General features: G+C 49.7%; 1 protein-coding gene across 6 annotated transcripts in view; it reads left to right on the plus strand.

Annotated features, from left to right (window-relative positions):
• Window positions 1–5,541, plus strand: part of LOC140413213 (nuclear receptor coactivator 7-like) — a 193,891-nt gene extending 188,350 nt beyond the window's left edge. For 5 of the 6 annotated variants that reach the window (XM_072500887.1, XM_072500886.1, XM_072500889.1 and 2 more), the window contains 2 exons: window positions 2,729–2,802; window positions 4,708–5,541. In XM_072500887.1, coding sequence (XP_072356988.1) covers window positions 2,729–2,802; window positions 4,708–4,843 — 210 coding nt within the window. In that variant the 3' untranslated portion in view covers window positions 4,844–5,541. The remainder of the gene's footprint in view (window positions 1–2,728; window positions 2,803–4,707) is intronic. The other variant, XM_072500890.1, reaches the window with a different exon arrangement.
• The last annotated feature ends 11,724 nt before the right edge of the window (window positions 5,542–17,265 follow it).

The following is a 17,265-nucleotide window of genomic DNA, read 5'->3' on the forward strand; positions in this document are numbered from 1 at the left end:
ATTCCAAGCCTCTTGAGATGAATGACAACATTGCATTTGCTTTCTTAATTACGGACTCAACCTGCAAGTTTACCTTTAGAGAATCCTGGACTAGGACTCCCAAGTCCCTTTGCACTTCAGCATTATGAATTTTGTCACCGTTTAGAAAATAGTCCATGCCTCTATTCTTTTTTCCAAAGTGCAAGACCTCGCACTTGCCCACGTTGAATTTCATCAGCCATTTCTTGGACCACTCTCCTAAACTGTCTAAATCTTTCTGCAGCCTCCCCACCTCCTCCATACTACCTGCCCCTCCACCTATCTTTGTATCATCGGCAAACTTAGCCAGAATGCCCCCAGTCCAGTCATCTAGATCGTTAATATATAAAGAGAACAGCTGTTGCCCCAACACTGAACCCTGCGGGACACCACTCGTCACCGGTTGCCATTCCGAAAAAGAACCTTTTATCCCAACTCTCTGCCTTCTGCCTGACAGCCAATCGTCAATCCATGTTAGTACCTTGCCTCGAATACCATGGGCCCTTATTTTACTCAGCAGTCTCCCGTGAGGCACCTTATCAAAGGCCTTTTGGAAGTCAAGATAGATAACATCCATTGGCTCTCCTTGGTCTAACCTATTTGTTATCTCTTCAAAGAACTCTAACAGGTTTGTCAGGCACGACCTCCCCTTACTAAATCCATGCTGACTTGTCCTAATCTGACCCTGCACTTCCAAGAATTTAGAAATCTCATCCTTAACAATGGATTCTAGAATCTTGCCAACAACCGAGGTTAGGCTAATTGGCCTATAATTTTCCATCTTTTTCCTTGTTCCCTTCTTGAACAGGGGGGTTACAACAACGATTTTCCAATCCTCCTGGGACTTTCCCTGACTCCAGTGACTTTTGAAAGATCATAACTAACGCCTCCACTATTTCTTCAGCTATCTCCTTTAGAACTCTAGGATGTAGCCCATCTGGGCCCGGAGATTTATCAATTTTTAGACCTCTTAGTTTCTCTAGCACTTTCTCCTTTGTGATGGCTACCATATTCAACTCTGCCCCCTGACTCTCCGGAATTGTTGGGATATTACTCGTGTCTTCTACTGTCACTCCAATCCGGAAGATAATGCATAGGAACCCAAGAAGGGGGTGCTATGATTATTTAATAATCTTTATTAGTGTCACTTGGCTTGCATTAACACTGCAATGAAATTACTGTGAAAATCCCCTAGTCGCCACATTCCGGCGCCTCTTTGGGTGCACGGAGGGAGAATTCAGAATGTCCAATTCCCCCAATGAGCACGTCTTTCGGGACTTGTGGGTGAAAACCAGAGCACCCTGAGGAAACCCACGCAGACACGGGGAGAACATGCAGACTCCGCATAGACAGTGTCCCAAGGTGGTTATCTAACCCAGCTCCCTGGTGCTGTGAAGCAACAGAGCTAGCTACTGTGCTGCCCATATTTTGGAATTTGCTAGGTTATGTACAGAAATTACTCTTGCTACCCAGCAAAAGGCTTTCAGTAATTTAAAAAAAAAAAAAATTTAGAGTATCCAATTAAGGGGCAATTTAGTATCGCCAATCCACCTATCCTGCACATCTTTGGGTTGTGGGGGTGAAATCCATGCAAACACCGGGAGAATGTGCAAACTCCACACTGACAGTGACCCAGGGCCGGGATCGAACCTGGGTGCCATGAGGCAGCAGTGCTAACCACTCTGCCACCGTGCTGCCCAACAACTTTCAGTTATATTCCATGTGAATGGGCAGCAGTATTTTGGGGATGAGCTCAAATTACGCCATCAAAGACCATTTCTTTCTTGTTTGCTAAAGTAATCTGGGGAGTTGCGCTTGCTGACTTGTCGTCTCTTCACCATTTTATGTGATTAGCATTCCTGTTTGGTCTGCTGCACCCAACATTGAGTAGAGAAGTTTGGTTCTGTGTTTTTCTTTCCTCCTTGAACAAATTGGGAAAATATGTTTCACTACCACTGGAGCAGAGAAGTCAAGTAATTGTATATCCGAGTGTAGCTGACCTTGTTGTCAGATGCAATCTTCGAATAAAAGACTGGCAAGTTATGTCTCCCAGAGTAAGTGAGCTGTTTGGGCTTAATTTGATGGCCAATTTGACATTTTTTTTCCAACGCTTTGTTTAATTTCTGTGGGTGAATAATACCTTAGTTTTGATTTTTAAAAGTCCCTTGGTTTCAAACAACAAAAACTGACTCCGTGTGCAAAATTAGCTACAAATATATTTTTCTCTTAAATAGAAAATTGGGAAGTCCAGCGGGTCTGTGAAGAGAAAAGGCAGATTAACAGTTCTGACAAAGTCTGCATGGAAAAAGTATTTATTCTATTTGCATGTAGTGACCAACATGTGTTTCAAGCCCCTTTTTAAAATTTTGGGTTGTGGCCTTGTTCTTGTGATTTCAAAATAATGCCTTCTAATTAACTCCATTGATCAGTGGAAATATATTTTCTTATTTCCCTTGTCAAAATATTTTGTAATTTTGAACACACCTATTTGACCTTGGGGCCCCGGTTCAAATCTGGCCTCCCATCTCTCGCAGTGGTAAGGAATTGAAAGGAACTGAGACTCGTCATTTCAAACCAATGATTGTATAGGTTTAGCACTACCATACCTCTTTGCATTGTGTGTATCCTAATTAGCTAACCTAGGACCATAAGATTGCCTCCACTTCCTTCCCGAATGTAAACTTTTTTTTTTTTTTTTTTGTTTGATCAGATCTTCCAATGGACTGGAGAGAATTCTTTCTTCATAAAAGCAAGTTCAGACTCACTTGCTATAGGAGGAGGAAGGTATTTTTTAATAAAAGAATCTCTGCAATTTGTCTTGCTGGTGAGGGTGGGAGTAACTTTTTGGATGTTTCAATAATTGTCTGCAGCTGGGTGGGGGGGAAGAAAGAGAGATAGGAATTCCCAGGTTTGAAGCCCTTCCCATTCAAACACCACACATTCCTGATTTTTAAAAATCTTTGAGTACCCAATTCTTTTTCCCAATTAAGGGGCACTTTACCGTGGCCAATTCCCCCTACCCTGTACATCTTTGGGTTATGGGGGTGAGACCCACGCAGACACGTGGAGAATGTACTGACAGTAAGTCGGGGCCAGGATTGAACCTGGGTCCTCAGCGCCGTAAGGCAGCAGTGCTGACCACCATGCTGCCCCCAGACACTTCTTCTCTAATATCAACTTTGGTTACTTAAACAGCAAAAACCTGTTTCAAGGACATTTTCCACATGACTGATATCCATTCTCTCAAAGACATTAACAACTTTTAAAGTTGAAACCAATTCTAAATATGTGATCCGTTGCATGTTGTTTTTCTTCTAATTCCATCGCATTAAATTGTGTGAATATTCGCTACTTTGTTTTTTGGTTTGCAATTCAATGCTTTAGGAGATTTCAGATACCAACCATAACTATAGATCTGCTTTGCAGAGGCTTTAGTTAGTTGATTGTTACCAATGGCAGCACAATACTGTTACTTGGGCCCACATTCTGACAATTTCACCTGGTATTCGAGAAAGTGGTTATTTTTAAACATGTGGAATCTTCTTCGTGTATCTGCCTTCTTTGTGTACTGCCAAGCACTGCATTATTCAAAGATTTTAATTTGTCTTGGCTAGGTCAAAGAACTCCGTGGGGTGGGGGGAGATGCAGATTCAAATCTTTTGGCCTAAATTGCGTAATTAATTGTAATCCTATTGTGTATAATAGGTCACTTGTGCCTTGAATAGTGGTCTCCATTTGCCTTTTATCTGTAAAGTGCTGTCTCAGCAAATGAGCTTTCGAAAGTATTGCACTTCCTCAATTTTGAATGTTGTCTTTCCACTTATCACAGCACAACCTTGTGCACTAATTTCAATGATCCTGTTCAGAACACCACTAGAATGTCACATCTGGCAAGCAGTGGCCCAAAGCCCATATTTCCAGTCTCACGCAGCATGGTGGCACTGCTAAGCTTAGTTGGAAGTGTGGGGTGCTCTTTGCAAGGGCCGGTGCAGACTTGATGAGCCGAATAGCCTCCTGCACTGTAAATTCTGCGACTGCTGCCTCACAGTGCCAGGGACCCGGGTTCAATTCCACCCTTGGGTGACTGTGGGGAGTTTGCACTTTATCCCCTTGTCTGCGTGGGAATCCTCCAGGTGCTCCGGTTTCTTCCCACCATCCAAAGATGTGCAGGTTAGATGGATTGGTCATGATAAATTGCCCCTTCGTGTCCAAGGATGTGCAGCTTAGGTTACAGGGGTTACAGGTATAGGACCGAGTGGATTGGCGCAGATGTGATGGGCCGAATGGTCTCCTGTACTGTAGGGATTCTATGATGCCCCTATTGCTGCATTCCCCACTCACCCGAAAAACACACCTCTAACTGCAGGCTGTATTTAGCCAGCAAAACACCAAAGGGATTAAAGCTCTCTCCCTAAATACTCTCTGATGTCATGATGTAGAATAGATGCTCTTCTACAATCTAATTGTTAAATCGTTTTTGCTGTTAATTTCCCATCCCTGATGCATCTATTAATTTGGTGCTGAATTACAAAGACGCACTTACACAGCAAGAGCCTTCTTTCTAGCTGGGGAATTTGTCTTAATGTATTTCTAAACTGGGCTGCCTGAGAAACTGTTTTCTTTTTTTTTTAAATGCTGAATCCCTCTGCTGAGCCATTATTAAAAAGTTTAATTGTCTCTTCTATTAAGTGGACATTTTGGTTTATGGTTGGATGAAGATCTCAATCATGGAAGAAGCAACCGCTGTGAGACATTCAACAACATAGTTCTATCCAAAAATGAAGATTTCAAGGTACAGGATCTTGAAGTATGGACATTCCGATAACTAACTACAGTCACGTCCACTGTCTATTTGCACATTCATGAAAATATCACTGATAAATGCATGAGAATTCGGAGCTGTTTAAAAAGACTTTGTATACAAGATTCACGCCACGTCAAACTGGGCCCAAAATTTAGTGCTGACATGTGCATGAGCAGTAACAAATTAACTGAGTCAGAGTAGGAACAACTTTGTCAGCAGTAGCTCAGGGCTTCTGTTAATGTATTTTTCAGAGTCACTTAGATGTTTGTTTATGCACTGCCAATGTAAATGAGGTGATAGTCTAAAATAGTGTTCTTGAATTATTATCCTGCTGCTGAAAAACTTCATATCCAGTATGTCTACTTGTGCGTATGCTGATGTCCTCCAAGGAAAGTAGGGACAAGCAAGTTTACCCACTCAATTTGCTTCTGGCTTGTCACTGCACACACTACCAATCTAGCTGATCTATCCCAACCTGCTGTATATAATTCAGTGTCACTGCATGTTAATTATGTGGCCTTAAATTTCATGCTGCTAGCTGGGAACTGGAATGTATCATTAAATAGATGTGTATATATGTAATGAAGCTATTGGCTCAAGTTCATAGTTCTTGCTCTTAAGACTCTTTGCAATTATTGACATCTAAAATGTGTCACTTTTTAACTTTATGAATCATGATACTCCAGATAAAAATAAACTTCTGGCATTCTTTGTTGTGACCATGTGCATTTTAATGGAGTTGCCCTGATCACACTGCTGAACAATAGAACATTACAGCACAGTACAGGCCCTTCGGCCCTAGATATTGCACCGACCTGTGGAACCAATCTAAAGCCCATCTACACTATTCCATTATCATCCATATGTTTATCCAATGACCATTTAAATGCCCTTAATGTTGGCGAGTCCACTACTGTTGCAGGCAGGGCATTCCCTTACTAGTCTCGGAGTAAAGAACCTACCTCTGACATCTGTCCTATATCTACCTCCCCTCAATTTAAAGCTATGTCCCATTGTGCTAGCCATCACCATCCGAGGAAAAAGGCTCTCACTGTCCACCCTATCTAATCCTCTGATCATTTTGTATGCCTCTATTAAGTCACCTCTTAACCTTCTTCTCTCTAACGAAAACAGCCTCAAGTCCCTCAGCCTTTCCTCAAAAGATCTTCCCACCATACCAGGCAACATCCTGGTAAATCTCCTCTGCACCCTTTCCAATGTTTCCTATAATGCGGCGACTAGAACTGCATGCAATACTCCAAATGCGGCCGCGCCAGCATTTTGTCCAGCTGCAACATGACCTCATGGCTCCGAAACTCTCTCCCTCTCCCAATAAAAGCTAACACACCGTATGCCTTCTTAACAACCCTATCAACCTGGGTGGCAACTTTCAGGGATCTATGTACATGGACACCGAGATCTCTCTGCTCATCCACACTGCCAAGAATCTTACCATTAGCCCAGTACTCTGTATTCTTGTTACTCCTTCCAAAATGAATCACCTCACACTTTTCTGCATTAAACTCCATTTGCCACCTCTCAGCCCAGCGCTGCAGCTTATCTATGTCCCTCTGTAACCTGCAACATCCTTCCACACTGTCCACAACTCCACCGACTTTAGTGTCATACACAAATTTACTCACCCATCCTTCTACGCCCTGTAGCCACTTAAAATGGCCAACTCCCGATTCAAAATGGTGAACTGCAAAGGCTGATGGGAAAGTCAGCCAACAAGACAAAAAACAGCAGCTGCAGGTTGGCTGTGTATTTACCTCTGGAAAGGCCAGACAATATCGATACCAGCAACCATCAGCATAACAAAACAACAGCCATCTGCATACTAATGAGCAATCCCCGGGAACAATAAGCAACATTTAGACACACAAAGCAAAACCAGACTCTTCGGCGCCAGCAGGAGCTGGCACAAAAGGAGGTGAACGAGCACCTCAAGACCGCCCATCGAGCGACGGTTAAATGTTATGTTAGTGAATTGTAGGGGTTGGATTGGTGGGTTTGTTTTGGTGTTTCTTTCTCTGGGACTGGATGGAAGTGGGCGAGAGGTATTGGCTGGGGGGAGCCACCCGCGCTAGCTAACTAGAGTCAGTTAGTGAACGGGGGTGAGGTGAGAAGAGGACTGCGGACGTTGGAGCCTGGATAGCAGGCTTCAATGGGCCTACGAGGTGAGCAAGAGGGGGTGGAGGGAGGGATGTTGGGGGATGTTTTTGTAGGGGGGGGTTCGATGTTAACAATGGACAGGGGTGGGTCAGGCTTATGGGGGCAGGGCCCGGTGGTATGGTGATGTTGGATAAGAAAGGTGGGGGGGGGGGGTGAGAGACCCCCAGTAAGGATAATCACGTGGAACGTGAGAGGGCTAGGGGGTCCGGTCAAGAGGTCAAGGGTGCTTGCACATCTTAAAAGTTTGAAAGCCGATGTAGCAATGCTGCAGGAGACTCACTTGAGGGTGAAGGACCAGGTGAGACTTAAAAAGGGCTGGGTTAGCCAAGTGTTTCACTCCGGATTTGATGGAAGGGCTTGAGGGGTAGCGGTGCTGGTCAGCAAAAGGGTACGCTTCCAGATGGAGGTGGTGGCAGATCGGGGGGTAGATATGTGATTGTGACAGGGGCATTGGAGGGGAGATTAGTGGCGCTGTTAAGTGTATATGGTCCCAATTGGGACGATGTGGGATTCGCGAGGAAGGTGTTTGGGGCCATTCCCGACTTGGATACGCATGAGCTGATTGTGGGGGGGGGACTGGAACCTGGTGCAGGAGCCAAGGTTGGACAGATCACCGGCCGTGCTCGCTGGTCCTATCAGGGGGGGCAAAGGTGCTGGCTGGGCTAATGGTGGAAATGGGAGGGGTGGACCCTTGGAGGTTCCTGCACCCAAGGGAATGGGAGTATTCGTTTTTCTCAGCGGTCCATAAGGTATACTCGCGGATCGACTTTTTTGTGGTGGGGAAGGCTTTGCTGGCTGGAGTCAAGGGGTCGGAATACTCTGCAATTGCAGTGTCAGATCACGCTCCACATTGGATGGATATGGTGCTAAAGAAGGGGGCAGCGCAGAGACCGGGGTGGAAACTGGATGTGGGGCTTTTGGGGCACCAAGTATTCTGTGAGAAAATTGAAAACGTAATTAAGGAATATGTAGGTTTCAATTGTACGGGTGAGGTGTCGAAGGCAGTCGTCTGGGAGGCTCTAAAGGCGGTGGTGAGAGGTGAGGTAATTTTGTTTAAGGCTAGTGTGGATAAGGAGGAGAGGTTGGAGCGGCAGAGGGTAATAGATGAGATGTTGGAGGTCGATAGGAGGTATGCAGAGGATGGGGACCCGGCGAAGCTGGAAAAGAGGAAGGAACTACAGGCGAGCTTCGACCGACTGTCCACCAGGAAGGCGGTGTGCCAACTGAGACGAGCAAGGGGTGCAGTTTATGAACATGGAGATAAGGCGTATGTTAGCAGGTCAGCTCCGGAGGGAGGCAGCGGCAAGGGAAATTCTTCAGGTGAAGGATAGGGCAGGGAAGTTGGTGGTGGCTCCAGTGCTGATTAACAAGGTTTTTGAGGAGTTATGAGAGGTTGTACAAGTCAGAGCCACTCGGAGGAGACCGTGAGATGCAGGAATTTCTCGATGGGTTGGAGTTCCCGAGGCAAGGGGAGGGGGACAGGGCTACATTAGAAGGAGCAATAGTGGAGCAGGAGATAAAGGATGCGATTGGGAGGATTCAGTCGGGGAAGGTGGCAGGGGCGGATGGGTTTTCGGTGGAATATTATAAAAAATTTAAGGATAAGTTGGCACCCCTGATGGTGGGGATGTTTGAGGAGGCGATAGGGAAGGGGGTGTTGCCGCAAACCTTGGGGCAGGCATCGATTTCCCTGTTGCTAAAAATAGATAAGGATCCGACGGAGTGTGGGTCGTATCGGCCCACATCACTTCTGAATGTGGACGAAAAAGTGTTGGCGAAGGTACTGGCGGGTAGGCTGGAGGAGTGCCTTCCGAAGATAATAGGGGAGGATCAGACGGGGTTCGTGAAAGGGAGGCAGCTGTTTTCGAACATTAGGAGGGTTTTGAACGTTGTTATGGCACCGGCGGAAAGAAAGGAAACCGAGGTAGTTGTGGCATTGGACGCCGAGAAGGCGTTTGATCGGGTAGAATGGGGGTACCTGATGGCAGTGCTGGAGCGGTTTGGGATTGGACCAAGGTTTGTGAACTGGGTAAAGCTACTATATAAGGAACCGAAGGCGAGTGTCCGCACAAATAATATCAGTTTGAGATATTTCTCTCTCCACCGTGGGACGAGACAGGGATGTCCTATGTCCCCCCCTGCTGTTTGCACTTGCGATTGAGCCGTTGGCCATCGCATTGAGAAGTTCGGGAGCATGGAAAGGAATAGTGCGGGGGGGGATAGAGCATAGGGTGTCCTTGTATGCCGACGACTTGCTGCTGTATGTTTCGGAGCCAAGTGCGTCGATAGGAGGAATATTGGAGCTACTGCGGGTATTTGGGTCTTTCTCGGGGTACAAGTTGAACCTGGACAAGATGAGTACTTTGTGGTGTCTCGGCCGGGGGTGGGGGCAGGGGTGGGGGGGCTGCCATTCCGTAGAGCAGGGACTCATTTTCGGTATCTGGGGGTGCAGGTTGCCCGGGAGTGGGGGAGGCTTCGCAGGTACAACATCACTAGTTTGGTGGGTGAGGTACCCTCAATAATGATGCTTAGAGATTAAACTGTAAAGAAGGCTTTATTAGGCTAATAACTATGCTACAGATTTGGACTAGAGCTGACTGCTATACAGACCATGAGGCAGGCCTTTATGTATGGCTCCCAGATGGGCGGAGCCAGAGGCGGAGTCCCCAGGGTTCCAAGCCTGGTCTTAAAGGGGACATCACCTTACATGATTATAAGGCAGTAACCGTTCATCACATTCACCCCCTGTTTAAAAAGGAGTCTGGCGGGGGTGAAGTGCCATCATAGGTCCATCCGTCTCGGCGGCCGGATCATCCTCCTCGATCTCCTCAGTTCGGGCGGTGGTGCGGCGGGCACGGACGTCCCGGTTGAGGACGTCCGGGAGCACAGCGGTCGGAGCTTCGGTCCGGGTCGGGGCAGAGGAACTAGGCAGGGCCGGGGGTAGCGGAGCCGGCGCCGGCGGGGTGTGTAAAGGGGGGGCGCACAGTAGGAGCTTACCAACGGGTGGTAGGGCCGGAAGGGGGTGTGTTGTAGGGGGCGACGGGTCCTGCAGGGGAGCGGCGCGAGAAGGGGCGTCTGTGGTGGAGGATCCAGCGGGCGCCAGATCCCGGAGGGAAACCGTATTTCTTGCCTGCCGTCGGTGTACTCCACGTAGGCGTAACTGGGGTTGGCGTGGAGCAGTCGGACCTTTTCAACTAGGGGGTCCGTTTTATGGCTCCTCGCGTGCCTCCGGAGAAGAACAGGTCCCGGAGCTGTCAGCCAAGGTGGAAGCGAGATCCCGGAGGTAGACTTCCTGGGGAAGAGAAACAATCGCTCATGAGGGGTCTCATTTGTGGCCGTGCAGAGGAGTGACCTAATGGAGTGTAGGGCATCGGTTAGGACCTCCTGCCAGCGGGTGGTTGGGAGACTTCTCGACCGCAGGGCCAGAAGGACAGCCTTCCACACGGTCGCGTTCTCCCTCTCCACCTGCCCGTTTCCCCGTGGGTTATAGCTGGTCGTTCTGCTCGAGGCGATGCCTTTGCTGAGCAGATACTGACGCAGTTCATTGCGCATGAACGATGTACCCCGGTCGCTGTGGATATAAGCAGGGAAACCGAACAGGGTGAAGATGCTGTGCAGTGCCTTAATCACCGTGGCTGAGGTCATGTCGATGCAGGGAATGGCGAATGGGAAACGGGAGAACTCATCGATCACGGTGAGGAAATAGGCATAACGGTTGGTGGACGGGAGGGGCCCCTTGAAGTCCACGCTCAATCGCTCAAAGGGGCGCGAGGCCTTCACGAGCCGAACCTTGTCTGGCCGATAGAAGTGCGGTTTGCACTCCACACAGACCTGGCAGGCCCTGACCATGGCCTTGACCTCCTTGGTTGAGTAAGGTAGGTTGCGGGACTTGATGAAATGGACGAGCCGGGTAACCCCCGGGTGGCAGAGGTCATTGTGGATGGCTTGCAGGCGTTCCTCCTGCGCGTTGGCGCATGTGCCGCGGGACAGGGCATCTGGGGGCTCGTTGAGCTCCCCTGGACGATACTTGATATCGTACGAGTAGGTGGAGAGTTCGATCCTCCACCTCAAAATTTTATCGTTTTTTATTTTGCCCCATTGCGTGTTATCGAACATATAGGCGACCGACCGTTGGTCGGTGACGAGGGTAAACCTCCTACCGGCGAGGTAGTGTCTCCAACGCCGCACAGCCTCCACAATGGCTTGTGCCTCCTTTTCGACTGCAGAGTGTCGAATCTCGGAGGCGGTGAGGGTTCGGGAGAAGAATGCTACTGGTCTGCCTCCTTGATTGAGGGTAGCAGCCAGAGCGATGTCTGATGCATCGCTCTCTACCTGGAAAGGGATGGTTTCGTCCACCGCGTGCATGGCGGCCTTGATGATGTCGGCCTTGATGCGGTTGAAGGCCAATTGAGCCTCAGCCGAGAGGGGAAAAGTGGTGGTTTTTAGGAGTGGGCGGGCTTTGTCCGCACACTTGGGGACCCACTGGGCGTAATAGGAGAAAAGCCCCAAGCACCGTTTGAGGGCCTTGAGGCTACGGGGGAGAGGGAGTTCCTTAAGGGGGCGCATGCGGTCGGGGTCGGGACCTAGGACCCCGTCTTCCACGACATAGCCGAGGATGGCCAGCCGGGTGGTGTGGAAAACGCATTTGCCCTCGTTATAGGTCAGGTTAAGGGCTCGGGCGGTCTGGAGGAACTTTGAGGTTAGCGTCATGGTCCTGCTGATCATGGCCGCAGATGGTGACATTGTCCAAGTACGGGTATGTAGCCCGCAAACCGTACTGGTCCACCATTTGGTCCATCGCCCTTTGAAAGACGGAGACCCCATTTGTGACACCAAAGGGGACCCTGAGGAAGTGGAAGAGCCGGCCAGCTGCTTCGAAGGCAGTATAGGGGCGGTCTTTTGGTCGGATGGGGAGCTGGTGGTAGGCAGATTTGAGGTCGACCGTGGAAAAGACTCGGTATTGGGCGATCCGATTTACCTTTTCCGCGATGCGAGGAAGGGGGTACGCATCAAGCTGCGTGAATCGGTTTATGGTCTGGCTATAATCCACGACCATCCGTTTCTTCTCCCCGGACCGGACTACCACCACTTGCGCTCTCCAAGGGCTGTTGCTAGCCTCGATGACCCCCTCTCCCAGTAAACGCTGGACCTCTGACTTGATAAAAGCCATATCTTGGGCACTGTAGCGCCGGCTCCTGGTGGCGACGGGCTTACAGTCGGGAGTGAGGTTAGCGAATAGCGAGGGGGGTGCGACTTTCAGTGTCGCAAGGCAGCACACCGTGAGGGGGGGCAAGGGTCCGCCGAACTTCAGTGTCAGGCTTCGGTGGCTGCACTGGAAATCCAGTCCGAGCAGCAGGGGGGCACAGAGGTGAGGGAGGATATAAAATTTGAAACGGGTGTATTTGGCACCCTGGATCGAGAGATCCGCAATACAGTACCCCGTGATTTGTACCGAGTGGGACCCAGATGCGAGGGCTATGGTTTGGGATGTGGGATGGGTGCGTAGGGAGCAGCGCCTTACCGTTTCAGGGTGGATAAAGCTCTCCGTGCTCCCGGAGTCGAAGAGGCATGCAGTGTCGTGCCCGTTGACCTGGACCTGCATCATGGAGTCCTGCAGGTGTTTTGGCCGAGTTTGATCGAGGGTGATCGCACCCAGTCGCGGGTAGTCGGAGTCGTAAAATGGCCGCTGCCATTGGTCGCACGTGTCGGGTCGAGAAGATGGCCGCCGACCAGATGGCCGCTCCCATGATTCGCACGAGGCTGATGACGCGTCAGAAGAGGACGTGTCGGGTCGGTGCGCAGCAGCATTGCGAGGCCTGCGGGCCTGAGAGCCTGATTTTCGGGCCGGCTGTTCTTTGTTTTTCTGGCCCCTGGGTCTGGCCAGGCAGACCCTCGCAAAGTGCCCTTTCTTCCCGCAGTCGCTGCAGATCGCGGAGCGGGCTGGGCAGCGTGGGCGTGGGTGCTGGCCCTGCCCGCAGAAGTAGCAAGGTGTGCCCCCATGGTGAGCGGGTCGCCGCGTGACGCAGGCCTGTAATACGGGCGAGTCTGAGGAAGTCCGGGGGGGGCTGGCAGAGTCCGCGGGGTACGTACCCAAGTTATGTCGGGCCACCTCCAGCGAGGAGGCGAGCGTTAGCGTCTCCTGGAGGTCTTTTGCCCCGTTTTCGAGCAGTCGCTGCCAGATGTAGGTCGAGCGGATGCCGGACACGAAAGAATCTCTGATGTGCAGGTTCATATGGACTTCCCCGGTCACATCCTGATGGTCACAGTCCCTGGCCAGCGCGGTGAGTTTCTCAACAAACTGGTCGAGCGATTTCCCCTGAGCGCTGCCGGCAGGTAGAGAGCAGATGCCGGGCGTGCACCTCATTGACGGGTTTGACAAACCGCTTGCGGAGCAACTCAATCGCTTCCTCATAAATCGTCGCATTTTCGAGCGTGGCGGAGATTCTGTGACTCACCCGGGCGTGGAGTAGACGCAGCTTGCATGGCCCCAGGATGGGAGTCTCTGCGGAGTCCAGGTAGGCCTCGAAGCACCGCAGCCAGTATTTAAAAATTTCCTTTGCCTCCGGCGTTCGTGCTTCCAGATTGAGCTTCTCTGGTTTTAGGCCTGCGTCCATCTTGAATCTAGTTTAGCCTAATAAATTGAGGTACCCTCAATAATGATGCTTAGAGATTAAACTGTAAAGAAGGCTTTATTAGGCTAATAACTATGCTACAGATTTGGATGAGAGCTGACTGCTATACAGACCATGAGGCAGGCCTTTATGTATGGCTCCCAGATGGGCGGAGCCAGAGGCGGAGTCCCCAGGGTTCCAAGCCTGGTCTTAAAGGGGACATCACCTTACATGATTATAAGGCAGTAACCGTTCATCACAGTGGGGAGAGTGAAAGCCGATCTGGCAAGGTAGGACGGCCTTCCTCTGTCACTGGCAGGTCGGGTACAGGCGGTTAAAATGAATGTGTTGCCGTGATTTCTGTTTATTTTTCAATGCCTACCAATTTTCCTGCCAAAGTCTTTTTTCAGGGAGATTGAGGGACGGATTACCTCAATTCATATGGGGAGGGAAGGTGGCCAGAGTGAGAAAGGTGCTGCTACAGAGGGGAAGGCAGGCAGGCGGTTTGGGTCTCCCGAACTTGTTGTACTACTACTGGGCGGCGAATGTGGAGAAAGTGCGGAGCTGGGTCAGAGGGGTGGATTCTCAGTGGGTCAGAATGGAGGAGAGTTTGTGCAGGGGGTCGGGGCTGAAGGCACTTGCAACAGCGCCGCTCCCGATATCTCCGGGGAATTATTCAGGGAGTTCGGTAATAATAGCTTCATTGAAAATCTGGAGGCAGTTTCGCCAACACTTTGGGTTGGGTTTAGGGTCAAGGGAAATGCCCATTCGGGGGAACCACAGATTTGAGCCAGGGAGGTGGGATGGAAGTTTTCGGAAATGGGAAGAGAAGGGGATTAAGACGCTAAAAGATTTGTTTCTTCGGGGTCGGTTTGCAGGATTGAGGGAGCTGGAAGCGAAGTATGGGCTAGAGCAGTGTTTAGGTACATGCAGGTTCGGGATTTTGCCAGGAAGGAGATACGGAGCTTCCCAGAGGAACCGGCCTCCATATTGCTGGAGGAGGTGTTGACGACAAGGGGACTGGAGAAGGGGGCAGTGTCAGCGGTGTACGGAGTTATTCTGGAAGAGGATAAGGCACCACTGGAAGGGATCAAAGCAAAGTGGGAGGAAGAGCTGGGAGAGGTTATAGAGGAGGGGGTCTGGTGTGAGGTGCTCCAGAGAGTGAATGCCTCCACCTCATGTGCGAGGTTGGGGCTGATACAGCTGAAGGTGGTATATAGAGCGCACCTCACGAGGGCGAGGATGAGCCAATTTTTTGAAGTAGAGGATGTGTGTGAGCGTTGCCCGGGGGGGGTGGGGGTGCGAATCACGTTCATGTTTTGGTCCTGTCCAAAGCTAGGGGAGCACTGGAAGGAGGTGTTTAGGGTAATTTCCAAGGTGGTGCGTGTGAAACTGGACCCAGGTCCCCAGGAGGCCATATTCGGGGTGTCGGACCAGCCAGGGTTAGAAACTGGAGCGGGGGCAGATATCATAGCCTTCGCCTTGTTGATCGCCCGAAGGCGGATCCTGCTGGGATGGAGAGCAGCCTCTCCACCCAGTGCCCTGACGTGGCGGGGGGACCTGTTAGAATACTTGACCCTTGAGAAGGTTAAGTTCGAACTGAGGGGAAGCTCGGAGGGGTTCTACAAGTCATGGGCACTATTTATTATGCACTTTCAAGAACTGGATAACATCGAACATTAGTTGGGGGGGGTGGGAGGGCTGGGTAGATTAAGGGTGACTATGGGTAATCCCTGATTCCTTTTTGTCATTTGTTTATGTAAACATGTGGGCTGAGGTTTGGGGGTTGGTGGGCAGATGGGATTGTTGTTATTATGGGGATTGACATATCTTGTTGATTAATGTTTATTATTGATGGGTGTAGATGTGGGAGAAAATGTGAAAAAGGAGGAGAAAAAAAAAAGTCCGCCCATCTATCAGGGAACCGCTCCAGCATTGGAGAAAATCGAACCAAGCGATTGGGACAAAGTCCAATCACTTGGGACCAGGTACAGGGTCCGCCCCAAAAGGCGGGAAGCCCCTGGGGACTATAAGAATTGAGCCCCAAGTTCAAACCTCTCTTCTTCTTCACCTCTTCGCTCTCTTCTTCCTGCCCGGGTCACCCAGCAACAACGAACCAACATTGACCGTGACCGGTGCAGTGACTCCAGTGATCATCAAAATCGTAAGTCTTAATTCAACACTCGCTACGAGATGGGCGTTCTCAGCTACCAATCCGTACCAACTTCGAATCCCACAGGCTCAGAACCCGAACGAAAGGCCATTTGTTTCCCTGACCTGGTGGGCCAGTCCAAAGTTAAGTATAGGCCTGTTAGTTGTAGAAGTAGCTTAGACGTAGAATTTGTGCATGAGTAGCGATTACTGTGTATAATAAATGTGCTTTGATTTAAATCTTACTAATCGGTGTATTGGATTATTGATCATTACTCGGACTTGAACTTCGTGGCGGTATCATAAAGATACCTGGCGACTCGAGAGCAAAGGTAATAAAACAGAGCAATTGAACTAAGGAGAAAATTAGCAAAAGCCCTCCTCCAGGTCATTTATAAAAATAACAGCCGTGACCCCAAAACAGATCCTTGTGGTACACCACTAGTAACTGAACGCCAGGCTGAATATTTCCCATCAACCATCACCCTCTGTCTTCTTACAGCTAGACAATTTCTGATCCAAACCGCTAAATCACCGTCAATCCCATGACTCCGTGTCTTCTGCAATAGCCTACCGTGGGGAACCTTATCAAACGCTTTACCCTCGTCCCCCTGTTTGGTCACCTTCTCAAAGAACTCAATAAGGTTTGTGAGGCACGACCTACCCTTCACAAAACTGTGTTGACTATCCCTAATCAAATTATTCCTTTCTAGATGATTATAAATCCTACCTCTTATAATCCTTTCCAAGATTTTGCCCACAACAGAAGTACGGCTCACTGGTCTATAGTTACCGGGGTGGTCTCTACTCCCCTTCTTGAACAAGGGGACATTTGTTATCCTCCAGTCTTCTGGCACTATTCCTGTAGACAATGACATAAAGATCAAAGCCAAAGGCTCTGCAATCTCTTCCCTAGCTTCCCAGAGAATCCTAGGATAAATCCCATCCGGCCCAGGGGACTTATATATTTTCACACTTTCCGGAATTTCTTTTTTAAAAAAAAATATTTTTATGAAAGGTTTTTAACAACACAATTTTTTCCCCTTACAAACAATAACGCCACCCCCCCCCCCCCCCTCCCGTAACAAAATAACGCAAAATCACCCTGAGCAAGATGGTATATTTACTTAGTTTTATACACAGGCTCTTGGCCGCACGTGCCATTTCTCCCCACCCTCCATGCCATCTCCCGATCGCCCATCCCCTCAAACAATCTCTCGTTCCCCCCTTCCTCCTCCCCCCCCCCCCCCCCCCCAGGTTGCTGCTGCTGACCGACCTTCCTCTAACGCTCCGCGAGATATTCTAGGAACGGTTGCCACCGCCTGTAGAACCCCTGCGCAGACCCTCTCAAAGCAAACTTAATCCTCTCCAGCTTTATGAACCCCGCCATGTCGTTTATCCAGGCCTCCAGGCTAGGGGGCTTCGCCTCCTTCCACATTAGCAAGACCCTTCGCCGGGCTACTAGGGACGCAAAGGCCAGAATGCCGGCCTCTTTCGCCTCCTGTA

This window comes from Scyliorhinus torazame, chromosome 1, assembly GCF_047496885.1.
Source record: "Scyliorhinus torazame isolate Kashiwa2021f chromosome 1, sScyTor2.1, whole genome shotgun sequence".
In the NCBI taxonomy this organism is placed as follows: Eukaryota; Metazoa; Chordata; class Chondrichthyes; order Carcharhiniformes; family Scyliorhinidae; genus Scyliorhinus; species Scyliorhinus torazame.